At 39.4% G+C, this 16,410-nt stretch overlaps 1 protein-coding gene across 1 annotated transcript in view; it reads right to left on the reverse strand.

The window, feature by feature from the left end:
• RHOBTB3 (Rho-related BTB domain containing 3) overlaps positions 1–16,066 on the reverse strand; it is a 138,497-nt gene extending 122,431 nt beyond the window's left edge. The window contains 1 exon segment of the mRNA XM_014954785.1: positions 16,015–16,066. Coding sequence (XP_014810271.1) covers positions 16,015–16,066 — 52 coding nt within the window.
• Positions 16,067–16,410: the final 344 nt, after the last annotated feature.

Below are 16,410 nucleotides of genomic sequence, written 5' to 3' on the forward strand. Positions count from 1 at the left end.
GTGGAAGGCAAATGCATGTGAATGGCTCTGCCATTTGTGGTACAGGCTTCCTTCATCATTGGATGCTGACATCAGTGAGCAGTTTGGTGAGCGCACCTCCATCTCATTTGCTTCAGAAAGAAAATTTGGGATCTCTTTTGGAATAAAATATGAAGTTTCACCAAAGCTTTCAACTGAAAGACTTCAGACAGTTAAAAAGAGAAAATATCATACCTTGACAGAAGTAAAAGATACTCCAAAAAATCAACATACACTAAGTATCAACCACATTAAATTATGACAAAGCCACATCTGCTTAAGGTCTGTGTTTGTACTGCTTTTGTCATGTTGTGAGTAAAAGAAGTTGTGTTTCCATTGAAGATTGTAGATAGATGAAATCAGATAACTTTGTTCTGTGGATTGTCTGTCACATGGCATATAAGCAGACCTAGCAAAGTCTAGATAAATTTCAGGTCAAAATAGTCTTGGAAAGTATTCAGTTTTAATGTTTAAACTGAGGCATACTTCAGAATTTAAGCAAAAATCTCCAAAAGACTTGCAAAGGGGGTAAAGCACTTTAAGATGTCATGGTTGAATGTGATATTCTAACAAATATCTCTTACAAAGGTAAATTTTAACATTTCTACATAGCATTTATACAGTTTGCTGATGTTTAGTGATCACAATTTAATTTTGGAAGCAGCAGTTCAAATTTTGATGAAATTATTAAATTCTTTGTAGCACTCAAAGTAATACTGTCCTTTACAGAAATTATGACAGTATTTTGAACAGAAATGCAGGGCACATGTGGCGGTAACAATTCATTCTGCATTGCTTGTAACATGTGCTTTTGGTGTTACGAGATGTTGTGGTGTGACACAGTGTCACATACTGGACTGACGAAAGTAGCGAAAAATGAATTAAACTCTGTTTTTCATTGCCAGGCTCCTCCAGTAATGACAACCGACTGTTTCTTGGCTGCAGATTCACCCTCTTAGCCATGCACACTGCTTGCTGCTTAGCTCGCAGCAAGAATTTGTGGTCTTTTTTGCATTAAAGATCCCTTCTTTAATATCTTCTTGAGGAGGTAATGAATGAGTAAAAGGTGTTGTAAATAAAGTGGATCAATTTATTGTGCTGTGATTAAATATTTTTCAAGGTCCACTTGTAAATGCTGCAGCTTCAGAGGTCTCTCCTGCAGCTTCTGAACAAATATATGTCCCTTAATTAATATTTGTGTGCTGTATTTCAGGTTACCTGTAAGGACTGTGCAATAGGTAGAAAACAAAGTCATATCTTATCAGACTTAATGGGTAGTACAGCCTAGTTACATGGCAGTTACATTATGCAAAACATTATTTTGCTTTATGTTATGTGAAATTGCCATTAATTTATACATATTCGTTATAAATCTGAGAATAACAGCACAACCCGGCTGGCCTGTAATAGTGTATGTGTTCAGACCACAGAAAAATTCTGTTAATTGGGTTTGGTTTGCGGCTTCTGACATGTTGTTTATCCTGAATTCAGAAAGATAATGTGTTGACACTGCTCAGTATATTGTCATTAGAAGGGATTTGGTACAACACACAGCTATTTATTCTTCAGAATACTTCTTGGCATGTCCCCATGAAACAGCTGCAGGACTGAAGGGTGGTTGTGGGTGAAAGCTGGAGACATGAAGTTGGGAATGATCTCAGATACACAGACTGGGTCTGTCTCAGCTTCTCCCTTTGTGAGATAAAGTTGGAGATGTCTCTTCCCTCTCCAGTGGGAAATTTAACTTCAAGTACATAATTAAATAAAGCTAAGCTTGCCAGGTCTGAGGTTGGAAGCGCTGGTGGTTTCATTTGGTCCTTTACTGGGGTCAGCACCCATATAGATGGGTGGTCTGATAGGGGGGCAGAGCTCGGACTATTGCTCCAAGAGCTGTGCTCTGAAGCCCTCATTGAACAGCCTGTCAAGCATGCAGGAGGCTGGTAAGAAGTGGTGAATATGAGGTACTGTTGCTCAAATGGCTGGAGGAGAAGTTGAAGAAGACCTAGAAGCGGTAACCAAGAACAGACATACTGAAGAGTTAAATGAGTCCTGATTGTAGCACTGTGATTTCCATTTGCATGTCTGAAATGCCCCTGCTGGTCTAAGTGATACACCAAATTTTTCATCATATATTATCCCTGTGCTTTCTCAATTTGCTTCTCATGAAAGACTCTAACCTGAAAGGTAAAAATGATCTCAGATTTATAGGTAGTTGAGCATGGTCTTTAAAATGCTTTCATTATTCAAAGCAATCTGAATTTATAGCTTTTTCAAACCCCAGTGCCACTTTTCCTGGTATTTTCTGTGTTTTGAATCCTTTATTTTGGATTTAATTTGGAGCGAAAATCTTTATGACAGGGGTATTGGCTGTTGTCTTTGCAGAAGAGCACGGTAAGCGGTGTGCGACTGGCCCAGTTCTCCCAGAGCAAACCGGAGGGGGTCTGTGGGATCTGTGGGCAGAGTAAAGGTGGTGGTGGTAATTCAGGAAGATTTAGTGTCAGACTCTTGAGGTAAAATTTGCCTCTTCCTTGCAGGGTACCAATGCTTTCCTACAGCAGTTATGGCTAATGACAATGCCTGCAAAACTCCTTCTCGTGATGCGTTTAGAAGAGTGAAGTAACGTATTCTATAGAAAATAACACTTCTTTCATCTCATTTCAAAAGACAGAGGTGGCTGGTGAAAGCAATGCAGCATTCTCAAGGCGAATGAATTGAGGGTCCTAAAAAACTATACAGGAAACATACAAGAGAGTGTGAGAACAAGGGTATCTGTCTCTGCACTGGTGCAGGGTATGAAACTAAAAGGAGAATATGTGAAGATGTAGCTGACTCTCATGTTATACATATGAGTGGCTTTTCTAAACAAAGGCTATTGGAGGTTGCAATATCTAGAGAGCCAGAAATCAAATCAGAAAAAAACACTATGGCATATTTTAAAGAAAATCTAGTTCATAAAATACGAAACTACCACATACTCTCGCAAGTGATAATCAAGTGTAATTTAGGATAGGGTCTTTTCTGAAAGTGGCCCGTTCTTGTGAAAGACTTAGCCACAAATATTCAACAACTACATGTTTCTTTTCTTACTAGTGCAACCACTTCCCAGGCAAATGTCAATGGGTTTACAGAAAGCTACCTATGGATGAAGAGGACATGACTCAGCCTACGTCCTGCACACAATAAGTCTCTTGATGTGAGGCCTGACATGCAAAGGAAGCAAGCTCTTTGAAAACACTCTGGTTATTTGCATTTAGTTACATAGCAATATTTGTTCACTTTTGTCACAGAAGAAGCAAAATCCCAAGTGGCCGTGGTTTTGCTGATGCTCTCTGCAGCCATTAGCCAGGTTATCCAAACCAAACAATTTACTAGTGAGGACAGTCGAGTCATTGTTACTCCCTGACGTGGTTTGGGACATTCTGGTCAATGATGTGATGACAGATTCTCTCCCCTACCTCTTGCACCAAGGAGAGGAGGAGGAGAGATAAAGAGGCAACTAAAGAGAGAGACAAAGAAGCAACTAAACTACTTTAATGAAATATTAATAATAAAATTAAAAAAAATGTAATGAAATAGATACAATAGACACAAAACTGTATTAAGCTCCCAGGATGATGTCACCAGCAGGCACTGGGGAAGTCCCAGACTGGACTCAGTGATGGATGGTAACTGGATTCCTGACCTGGAGTCAGGAATGCATGGATTGGGATCAAAAGCAGATGAACAGACACAGTCTTCCTTGGATGTCGGCCACTGAAGAAACTTGATCTTTTGATCCCTCAGCTTTTACACTGAGCACGATGCAGATGGGATCGAATACCCTGTTGGTTAGTTTTTGGGTCATCTGTCTTGTCTGCTCCTCCCCACAGGTGTGACCTCTGTGCTTTTCTGCTTCCAAGCCTCCAATAGGGAACATAAAGAAATCAGCTGACCTTAGTTGTTATATCAATAAGTCTAAGCAAAAGCCTCTCTGCATACCATTTCTTGGCATCAGCTATAAACACAGGTCTTATCAGTCTGAGAACGAACAGTTTTCTGCACAATATGCTGTTAATTTCAGAGTTAGAAAAGACTTAGCTGCAAAGTAAAATTACCGAACAGAAAGTCAGTTCTGTTCTACCTCAAACCAGGGTACTCCCATATTTAGGTTTCCTTTGAAAGGCAATTAGAGCATTGGTGGAGACACATACTTGATGACCAGGACTGAGCTGTTCACCTGAGAAGTCAAGTGAGATAAAACTCCATTGAGCACGGTGCCATGAAATTTGAGAAGAAATACCTGGCATGAAAATATGCAGTCTGAAAGGCATACAAATAAAGTTTGGAAGGGAAATAATGCCAGAAGTAGTAATAGATAAGTAAGATAGTAGAAGAGTAAGATAAGAAGCCTTATTTCTGTTGCCTGCCTTAGTCTGTGTGGCACCATCCACAGAGTGAACTAATTTATTGATGTTTTGTTTATTTTATTACTTTTAATGAAAATCTCAGAGCAGCTCAGCAGCATGGGTTCTTGCTTGTCATTTGTCATTACTAAAGTTTTGAGCTTGCACTCAAGTTTTGCAGATAATTGTCCGTTAATATGTGCCTGCATTTCTTCACCATCTATTCTCTTGGGTTCTTGATCTTTATCCCAGTTTCCTGTTTCATATTATCCTGCAAGACATGACAAGAAGTGAGATATTTGACTCTTATTTACACCCTCTTTTTGATCAGCAGATCACCTTCTGCTGGTACTTCCTTGTGATTAGTTATCCAAAGTTTAAAAAAAAGTTAAAAAAAATATATTTAACTTAAAATCAGTCCCTCTCTCTTTTAAAGTATTTGGTTTACTATGTGGCAGGTCCTGATGCATTTACTATGTGTTTAAGGGCTCAGAACAGCAAAACTTCTTTTTCTCTCACTTGATTATGGTGTGCTTGGAGTAGACTATGTGATAGTATTTCCTGTTTCCCTTATATGCAGCTTTTCCTTTTTCTGTCATCCAAAAATAATTAACAAAAATTTTAGAAAAGGTGACCACAAATTTAGGAAGACTGCTAAGGCTGGATACTTTGGATTACCTATTGTTACTTGATTATTGTTATTTTTATTGGTATTACTGGTATTATACTGGATTTAGTGTATGCTTGTGATCTACAAACAATGGAAAGGAAAGCAGAAAAAACTGCAAAAATGATTCCTAGCGAAACAGCATACAATCTAAGCTAATGTACTGGCCATAATGACTTTTAATTTATATTTTTTTAAATGGTTAAATTTCAAATTAATGGTTCCTTTAATTTCCAACCACCCATTTTACAAAGCAAACCTTACTAAAGATGTCAATATTTGCAGCTATTTGAATTCAAGTAAAATCCAGTCTAAGCAGTCTGCATAGATATGAGTTTTTTCTTTCATTTGAGAAAGAGTGAAAATTAAATATGAAAGTGAGCACCTACCTCCACCTGTTAATCTATTCACAAAAATATTATCTACTAATGAATATTCATTTCTTACATCCCTGCTGATAAACTAATGGTTTAATATTGTTCAGGCTTTTAGCCTCTTTCACGCTTTTTCCAGCTCTGTCAGTGTGGGTCATTTAGTAGTTTAGTGTCTAATATGGCAATACATATATATTTAAATTCAACAATTTAAATTTACCTGATGTGAGGTGATTTAAATAAATATGTACAGGCTAGGTCTTATTTTGATCTCATAGGATTTTGTATCATTCCAATTCCAGCAATTAAATGGTGTTTCTTGATACTTCACTTTCTTTATAACTGATCTCAGAAGTTCATTTGTATTATATACCAAGGCTCTGGAAAGCCATCTTTCCCTTTTCCTTCAGGCTTTTTGGTGGAGTTCTGCAGTCAACTGCATTGATAAACAAGGTTTTTTTAGGATTTTCTCTTTCTTACATAGAAGACCACTGGGAAGAGACCTCCTTTTATACTGGTTCATGTGGCAGGGTTAGTGGGCATGAAAACTAAACTCTAACTTATTAATGTGGGTAACAGCTAGTTTTTTCATGCATATAGTCTGCAGGGAAGGTTTACAAATTTGTTTGTACACATCTGTTTAAGATGCATGTTTCTGTCTACAGAGAGATCAGAGAGCATTCAAAGCTTTCAGGTGCATTTCCCTTGAAAATAAAGGCAATTCAGTCAAGTGCTCAATCCAGCCTCTCCATTTCTAAAGCATGTAGAAGGCTTTTCAGAAGTTGAGGCAGGATGGGGTCCGTGTCAGAAGAGGGAAACATGCAAGGAAATTTCCTTATCTCCTTAAAATTAGGGATATTTTAATGTCTTTTTTCAGTACCAATGTACTCTCCATTCTGATTTTTGGACAATCTGATTTCATTTTAGTTCAGGAAAAAACATTAATCAATATACCATAAAGTTCTCCAGGGAGACACTGTTGCAGAACGCTGTTCAGGTCCTTTAAGCAAGCGCAGTCTGTGCTAAAGCAAAACTAGGAAGGTCCACTGTCTGAACTGATATTATGATACATAAAACATTTTAAAAAAATGCCCTTGAAAACAAAGGTAATTCTTAAATGAAAGTCTGTGAGTAAAATAAATCAAAAATAAGCTTTTTATATATCCCTTGAGATTCCCCAAAATGTTTTAAAAATCTGGAAAAAAAAATACAATAAAGCCTTTTGATATATTTTTTTCTGAGATCTGGCAATTCCAGGTTTTAATTTCTAGTCCTAGTTTAAACTCATGAAAATATTTACTTGCTAGGCTAGTAAAATTCTGTATATTCATTGTGGTTATTAACTGATGGTTTTCAAATTTTATTTTTCATACATAAATTCTTCTGTGGGACTATGGAACTTAGCATGGACCCTCCTCTGCTGACTCCAAAATCTCTGGTAGGATCCCAGTTTACTTTAACTTTTCACCTGCATCTCCTTCTGCAATCTGCCTTCCCAGAAGCCCTTGTCAGTATGAGTACATAACTGAAAAAAAGAGTAAGTCTTCTTTAATGCTGGGTTTTGGCTGCTGGGTTGTCTCCGTGTCGTCAGGTGCTTGTTCATGTTTTTTTTCTCTGGGTGTAGGCTTTTTCATTTATCAAAGCTCATTTTATTGCCTTCTGTTCCTACTGCTTTCATCACTATGGCAGCTGAATGTTTTGTTCAATTGAGTTCTGCTCTTTATGGCTATCTGCAAATTTGTCCGGAGGAGCACTGTGAAACAAAGGCATGGACCACAATCTCTGAGATCTACTTGTTTGTAAGAACAGTATACTTTTATAAACAGTTTAACTACCATTGCCACTAGCAAAAATTTTAGCCTTACTCCGTTAAAGAAGAATATTGAAGCACAGTGATTCTAAACCCACAATTGCTACTGTTGTGGAAGCCAAATTGTGCAATATTGAAAATAATTTTAATTAAACAGAATGAACTGCTGCCTGGGAAGTTGTATAAGTATTTTTTACAAATAAAACAAGTTAATTTGCTGAAGGGAACCAATACAAACATTGAAAGTGTGTGTGTTTAGTAGGTTTTACACTTTTTTCCAGGGTTTATATATGTAAGGAAACACTGTGGCTTTCAGCAATGTTTGTTACCGTGCCAGTCAGTGCAATGAGTTCTGTCATCATTCTAGTGTAATTTTTCAGTATATTTAAGGCTTATCAAAAGCATTTATTGAAGTGGCACTTGTTGATAAAGACTAGTTGAGCAATGCTACGTTTTTATGTCAAAATGAATGGGGCTGCCACGTGGCAAAACCTATGCAAACAGCTGAAGCAGAGAAAGACTTGAATATTTGAATGGGAGGGGGCTTGTTCCTGTTAGGGCAGCAATGGACATGAAGGGCTTCAGGTCCCATTTCCCTCACGGTGTACCCTATCTACCTCCTGGCATTTTGTGCAGCCTTTGGCTGTGCATGGGGAAAGGGAAGACATTGAGAGTGTGGTCTGTGCTAAAGCAAAACTAGGAAGGTCCACTGTCTGAGCTGTCACCCCTTCCCTCCTCCACATTGCAGAAATTCTTTGGCTGCAGAAATCACTTGTCAGTCAGCTCCACTCCCTTTGAATCCCACGTTTTCATGAAACTGGAGCTCTTATCAGGTGTCTGCAACAGCTTTCTTACCTATTCCACTTGGTGACAGGCAAGTAAATATAAATCTGTTTCTAAAGTGCTGGAGAAATATGTTAGTTTTACACAGGGACAAACTGAAGCTGCCTTGGTCCTCTCCACCATTGGTGTAGCTCTGATGGCATGGGTAGGGCTTTTGTCCTGTTCCACATGTCTTGCCTCCCTCTATGCCTCTGGGGAATATACTGCTATTATATACTGCTATACTGCTGTTGGGGAACGACTTCCCGACCAGTGGCATTGTGGGAAGGTCTGTCTGGCTTCCAGCGACATAAAATTGCAGTGGCCACCTCATTTCGAATACCCTGGCCCATGCATTCAGGATTTCTGACCACAGCAGACACCCATGGAAGGTTCTCTCCCTGAAATTTCACATTAATGCTAAAATTTACAAAATGGGAACCCATGAGAACAATTTTTTGTCTACTATCTGTTTTGCCTGATCAGCTTTCCAAAATGGCTATTCAATTCCTCAAAGTAATGATTTTCTATTTCTATTGCCTCTTGTGCCTGTACCACTCCGAGATTTCTCCAATGCCCCATCCATGAATGAATATGGAGGGAGGAGAAATGTGTAAAAGCAGTTCCAAGGTTAACCCCTATCAGCATGAAATATGGCTCCCGCTCCTTGCCTGATTCACACAGGCACTACATCGCACCACATTTGGTGAGCAGGTGGTGGTGGGGGAGAATGAGAGTTTAGGTAAAACCTAATTACTTTATTTTGGATGAAAGATCATGGTAGCCCTGAATAATCTGGCTTTTTGTTCTCTGCAAAAGCAAGAACACAATTACCTCTGAGATTATGGAGTTATTTTCTGTTTGTGGCTATTCTCACAGTGCCAAACAGGAAAACATTTTTTGGGTTTTTTTTTTTTTTGTGTTTTTTTTTTTGTTACGGACAGCCCACAAGTAATTTTGGAAGTGTATTATAGAAGAAAATATCCATTAATGCTTCTTCTCTTTTGAGTATTTTTGGTAGGGTTTATCCTGATTCAGCAGCTATGCTCTTCATCACTGTCTGTTTCACTGGTAGCAACATTTAACGGAGTTTGTGTAAACCTGTGCACTTTGTCCTCCAAATCCTTTTCTCTCTGCTGATCCCTCAGCTCCACATTGACTCTACAATTTTTATCTGACTGCTCAAAATGGGAATACTCATGTGCCTCGGTCTATGTTGGCAAGGATCCTCATATTGGAGCCAGCACTCAGTAGGACCATAATCTGCACTGAGCAAAAGGTGTCCCAAGCTGTGGGCAGTAAAGCAGCATCTCCCAGATCATCTGCTTCTCACAGTCTCCTGGGCTTTTTCATGCTCTGCGAGCCCCAGAGCCCAGTTCTGCTGGAAGGTGATGAATAGGGCACTTGGGTTACAACAACCACACCTGTGGGATGCTGTGGGAAATGTAAAATGCTTCTAGAGTGCCAGGATATTTCTGGTAGTCCTAGTTATGGAAACCTCACTGAGGTTTCTGAAAAGGCTCTAATGCCCAGCAACTGGGCTTGAAAATTGAATTTTGATGAGTTCATTAAACTCTGAAACACAAGAAAGTGACTCCTACCAAGGCAAAGCCAAGTTGTGCTATTTGTTGTTGTGTCTGGAAGATACAGAGACACCTTTCCTGGTGGAGGAATGCATTCATGTTTTCTCCCTCAAATGTGTTACATTCCCTGTTCAAATACATTTTCATTTGTTTGCTTTCTGTTTTACATTTAGATACTTCTATGAGTTTAAACCTAATAGACCCCTTCCATGTCAGTGACAGTATCTATATTTAAAAGAAAAATACCTCTTGAAGGCAATTGTTTGGTGGGCAGATTGTAGATAGAAATAGGGCACAGAAATAAATTGTAAATATATTTGGGTTTGATTCTTTTTTTCCCTCTAAAAAGCTGCATTGCATCTGGATGAAAATGCATAAAAATCCCATTAAAATTGGTTCCACTTTGAAATGTGCTGTAAGACTAATTCTGACAAAGTTGACATTTTATAGGCTCCTATCATGACTTAGGAAAGACAATAAAAATAAATTCTCTACTATAGTCACTATAAAACCTGGTATGAGATGAACATTGCATTCGATATAGATATACTTAGTACTATGCCAGTAAAAAGAGAAAGGGCTCTATCAAATATTCCTTTTACTTCCACTTGGGTAAATTTTCAGCTGCCTCGTAAGCTGACAACATTCTTTGCTAATACCTTTCCTGGTGGAAAAGCTGATCTTTTAATCATTTGTCAGATTAACCTAAAATGAATGTTTTTCTTTATTATTTTTTTTCCCCAGTCAATGAGCTGAAAAAGGAATCAGTTATTCACCAGAAGCACCCACACCCTGCCAGCCTTCGTCTTCACAGATGAGTTCATGAAGCACAAACTGTACAAATCTCATTCTTTCGGGTGAGCTCCCATTACAGATCTGAAGAGGTCTGACGAGCTGCTCACACCAAGGTAGTGCAAGGTAAAGGAAATTGCTGAATCTGTCTCTGGCCAGACCAAATATCTCAGAAGTAATCCCACTCTCATCACAACATTACTGCTACAATTCATTTTTGCCCCCCGCCCCGAAATTGGTGCTCAAGTGAACCTTTAATCAAGAGTGCTTTGAATGTGGTCATGCTGGATATCTATCTCCCCTTCAGTTTAGTTTTGAGTAGCTGGTTACAGAAAACCATAAGATGCAGGATAAATACATCTTGGTTGAAGTGGCCTCAAGAACAAACTGACATTAAGCCTTGAGTTACATTGTAAGATCAACAATGGGATTCAGATTTCCATATTGTAATAATTCTTGATGACTTAAAGCTGAAGTTTTCAGAGCTCGAAGAGCATTAAAAAGCCTGTGTCCTCTGAGAAGGAGAGTAGCCAAAGGCAACATTTCCAAAAGCACCTCAATAATTTAGAACCCCCAGGCTGTCTCCTTTTAAGATTTATCACAAAATATTTTTGAAAGATTTGACCGAGATGCTGTACATAGATTTTATAGTATCGATATGAAACAAAGATTTCCGAATTTTTATTGCCAAATGGCTGCTTAATGGCTGCACAACTAGATTTGTTCGCATTATTGGGCAAAAGGGTCACAAGTAGAAAGTTAATGCATGTCCCCTACAGCATTGCCATGGCCTGCCTGAGTTTTCACAGATGATGCTGTGGCCTACCAGGGGTCCAGCCCAATTTCTCATTAAAGCCTTCTTTTGAGGAAAAAAGCATCTTACAAGGATTCCTTTTTTTCTGAGGACACCCAGCAGAGACAAACTTTATTCATGGGAGGTTCTGACAAGTGTAAGTTTCTTGTCAGGTCTTTACACAGTTTACTAACTTCCATATAATGTGTTCAGACACTTCTGACTTCCTCCCTAAAGAGAAATCTGCTAGCTATTTTCATGAGTTAACAATTAAAGGGCCTCTATTTCATATTAAAAGTATTTTTATAACTTCAGAAAGTGCCCAGAGACCTTGCTTACAGTAGAAAACACAAATGAGAACACGGCATTCACATGAAAAATATTGTAGCTAGTGATGGTTGAAAACAATAAAAAAATAAGTCACAAAATACTTTAAATGTCAAGGTGACTTGAATGTCAGAGTGTTCTGTCCTTTCTGCATTTTTTTGAAGTTTTTACAAAGTAACTTTTCCTCTAACCTGTTTTTATTACCAACTACAATAAAATGAAGGCTATCAAAATAACAGAAGCTTCCTTTTTTTTTTAATTTCTTTTTTCTTTTGCCATTCTGTGTCTTTTAAAATCTTCTCCAACTTCTGAAATTCCAAAGTGATGGCAATACAGAAAGTTCCTTTGGATTTTGATTGATCGTTTTTTTTTTTTTCTCTTTTTTTCTTTTTTTTTCTTTCTTTGATAGTCTATTCATCCCAGTACCAAGATATTTTATGACAATTCTGAACTGATGGGCAAAAATAGGAAGGGAAAAATAAGATTTAACAACAACAATAACAACAAAAAGTTTGAGTCTTATTCTTGTGTTTATTTCATAAAAGGAAAGAACTTTTGATATTTAATTTTCAATGTTTTCAATACCAATGAACACCAGAAACGCTAGAACAAATCCCCTAAATAGAAGCCCTGAATGCATTTAATGTGGTTCTTCAATTGCAGAAAAAGCCACTTTTGATCAGACTAGCAGGGCCAAGGGTAAACATCTGGCTGGCTTTAGTTGAAACACCTGCACAATGGTAAATGAGTTCTTGTGGACAGTACGTTTTCCCCGTGAATAGGAGGTGGCAATGATATCTCCTCTGCTTTCTTCAAGCCTTCCATGAGAGGTATTAGTCCCATGCAAGGCAACAGCACCTGACCTTGGTTACTAAGGCAACCAGTTGTGCATGGCAGCGGCTGTAGGATCTGGGCCCAACCAGGCTCGTTCATCCTTTTTGCATTTAGGCTGTCAGAGGGATCTCGTACTATGACACATCTTGTTAAGGTAATGTTTTTAATTCCTGAAAAGCCAATAGACTTCTTTGTAGCTTTCAGGTTTTTTTTAAATAAATAACTTTCCGCTTGGTACCCAGTCATTCTGCTGCATGGTGTTTTGACTACCCATCGTAGCCTCGATGATCTGATTGAGAAGAATTGAATTTTGCTGGTTTTGATTGTTTTTGTTTGGCTGTTCCTCCCCCCCAGCATGTTATTATTTATTTGCTATCACTCTACATGCAGCCAGGGCTTTTCTTGGAAACTGGAAACACTGTGTGTGAAAGTCTCCAGCTTGGTAAGGATATACCGCCAGGGCCAGGAGACAGGGTCAGGGTCAATAAAGGCAGGATTGATACCAATGCCCATTTACTAGTTTTTTTCTGGCTCTTCTGGGTCACACACCAGCCACCAACCTCTGAAGGGGTCAGGAGGGTAGGTGAGGTGAAGCTTAATGTAAAAGCGGGGGTAGATGAAATTGACAAAACTCCCTGTATTTTATTAAGGTTTTAAAGCCGTATCCTATGCTATGAGTGTGTTAAATCTAACAAGACCTTTAAAACACTGTTCTAAACTCTAAAGCCATACCTCTTCCAGAGTACCTTAACTTCAACTACAAGGTCCAGCGTCTCATTTTATAGGAGGTTGGTATTAAGCTTAAAAGAAGAACTTGTCTAAATGTGCCCTGATCCCACAGCCACCTCTTGCTTTCTTATTCATGAAAGCCTGGGCGGACTAGCTGGCCATCTTGATTTGAATTGTTGCTAATTTTGGCAGGAGCTCAGGTGGGCTCCCTGATCAATCTCTATGAGAGCCCACGAAATTTAAAATGAGTTCAACCCTCTGCCTATGCTGCCTTTGCACAACCGGTCCTACTCCTGGACTGCTGTAGAATGAACCTCTTTGACCTTCCTGGCACATCAGAGCCATTCAACGTCAGACACATCTTGCTAGAACAATGAATGCAAAAAATACACAGTGGCATTTTATTAACTTGAAGGATTATACTTTCAGCAACATTCTGGAAAGTACTTTGTCTAAGATGTATTATCTGTTACATTCACATCTGAATTTCAATACTCATCAGTTCATAAGCAGAAACAACTCCGGAGAAAGCAGGGAAGGCATTTATCATGTTATGCACTTTACCACTGGAAAGAAAACAAAAGAGCATTCCTATTTTGCCTTACTTATACTCTCTTTGTGACACTACAGTCTTTTGATGGATACGTACACTCATTGCTTTTTTTCAAGCTTTTGGCTGTACACGCAGGTAAAATCACTTAGCACAAATGCAGTGCTATTGAGGGTGCCAGTTAGGTCCTGTGGGTGCTTCAGGGTCCAGTTCCATATTTTTCTTGTCTTTGTCTTGCCTGTCTTACCAGATAGCACGCCTTTTGAGCAGAAGGTCTCTTTCCCTGAGTGTGTATGCATTGGGCAAAGTGGGCGAGGGGTTTCAGACAGCCCTGCCCCTATTAGTCCCCACTGCAGCAATTTCCTCTTGCATGGTGCTGAGGATCCTCCATCCCCCCAGATGGCAATGGGCACCAAGAGCCCTTACTTGGGAACTGGCTCCCAGTCAGCGTTTAGTATTGGTGCTCCCAATTTGCACGGCAGATATGCAGGCATACGGGTTCTCCTGACTTCAGGAGGAGGCTGTGTGGGGCTGGCTGGCTCACAGCTCTCTGCGTGGGACTAAGCCAGCGTGTAGGCACCAGTGCAAGGACTAGAGCCTGTGCTGCAAAAACCCCTCTGCTTACAGAAGCTGCTTCACCCCTCCCTCTCTTTCCCACCCTCTCTGCCCCACAGCCTTATGAGAGAAAAGAAGAAACCTCACTGTGGTCCAAAGAGCCAGATTTAAGTAAATGGGAAATTACTGTATTTGGGGAATGTTGAGAAAGATGAGAACCTCTAGGCTTCAATAAACATTGACATTTTCTCCTCTGTGTTCAGGGAGGGGATGGCAGTTACCATGGCTGAAATGAACAAGAGGTGCAGTAAAATTTTCCTGTAGGTAGTTGGAGCCTTTCTAATATATTTCAGAGACTGCAGAATAATCTCATAGTGAGTAGTGTTGTAACTCAGTTCTTAGTATCTCATTAAGCTTTATAAGCATGGGGAAAGGCAGAAAGGAGAAGAGGCAGGTTCGTGTGCTTTTTTTCACAAAGCTTGCAAACTAGCAATAAGCAGCTTTGCTACTCACAGTATTTTCTGATGTTTCTTCTGCATTGTGGAAACATGAAATCAGTGTAGTTTGACTGTGTGTACAGATGTGAGGGGAAATCCTTTCTGCTGCCCCGCCCTCCTCCCTCTCCCTGATGCAGAACATAGAAATCTGAAAAAAAGGCATGCAAGAGAATAAGTGAATGGCAGCAAAACCAACACAGCTGGAGGGCTGGGGGTAGCAGCTAGCTGAACAGCAGAGAGGACAGACACAGACTTCAGAGAACAGTTGCAGGAAAACACACATCCTAGAACAGCTTTGAAAGAAGCATTTGGTTAAGATTTAACAAGTTAATCACTGCATGTTAATTACTGCTAATGGCAAGATTAAAAATAATAAAAGCAATTTATCTCATTCCAGAATAATTAGCTTTAATGACATGTTTGCACAGCACATAGAAAGACGTTTTGATGGGGATCAGCCCAACATCTGTGCATGCATAGCATACATAACAGCAACAGATCCTTGTAAAATGTCTGACAGATACAGGATCATTGGCTTTGCCGAGATTTTTCCAGGGTTCCAGGAATCTGAGCACTGACTTTCTCTGATTTTCTGCAGGTGCTCATGTTTCTGAAAAAGAGGGTGATTTCTCTGGTCACCTGTTGTATTAGTCCTACTCTGCATCTTGAGAAAAAGAAGAGATCTTATGGGGCTTCATCAAGATGAGTAAGAAGTAACTTTGGCCTTGGGATCTGCCTTCTTGGTGTCTGTGGCAAGTTTTATGTGTGTTTCCCATCCTGCTTGTCTCTTCTCTATTACCTATTTGAATAATAATTCTCTTCTGCTGGCTGATAAGTAGCATTAATCCCCTTTGGGATTGTCATGAAGTCATTTGGCTGGGGTGTAATTCAGTTTCTTTAAACATAAGAAAAAGTTAATATAGTTCTTACAGTTGTTTATATTCAGTCATTACAGCACTCAGTCAAATCGCTGGTGATGCAAACTGAGGGGTACAAGTGTGAAATGGTAGGGATTTTTCATCCAGGTGTCTTGAGTAATTGAAGCTATCTACAGAGAAATCTTGCTGAGTAAAAAAGGGCAAAATATTATTAACATCATTATGCCCCTCATATAATCTAATGAGTGGTAAATGCACTGGGAAGAATAATGAGTCTAGGTGAGTGTTACCTGTGGAGATCCCTGATTGAATAGCTGTGCTTAAGCTATTCCTTTGCTAATGACTCTGACTTGTGCATTTTTTGCTGTCTTGGCTACTGCTGTAGGATTGATAGTTGGATTACCTCTTTCACTTGGGCAGTCTAAGTAATCTGAAATATCACTGCTGACTAGCATCTTGACTATTTCTCTACCTTTAGCTCTTTACAGGTGACTGTAGTAAAACAGGTGTGCAGCCTTTTCTAGCTGTTCTCCTCCTTCAAAAGCAAATATCTCCAATGACAGCAGAGTAAATTAACTCTTGACAGCAAATTTAGCACATACCTTCCTGATTTCTGCAGCCTACACTGAACAAGCAGCACCATGTGGTTAGCTGATGTTGGGCCAAGTCTTTTTACTGAGGGAGTCTCATTAATGCGGCTCCCTTGAAAGTTGTTTTTGGGTGGAGATGTCATCTGCTGCACCTGGATAAGTGGGGTGGAGGCCTCTTAAATGGTGGTGGTGAGAGTCTATACTGTTAG

Source organism: Calidris pugnax, unplaced genomic scaffold, assembly GCF_001431845.1.
Source record: "Calidris pugnax isolate Ruff unplaced genomic scaffold, ASM143184v1 scaffold157, whole genome shotgun sequence".
Lineage (NCBI taxonomy): Eukaryota > Metazoa > Chordata > Aves > Charadriiformes > Scolopacidae > Calidris > Calidris pugnax.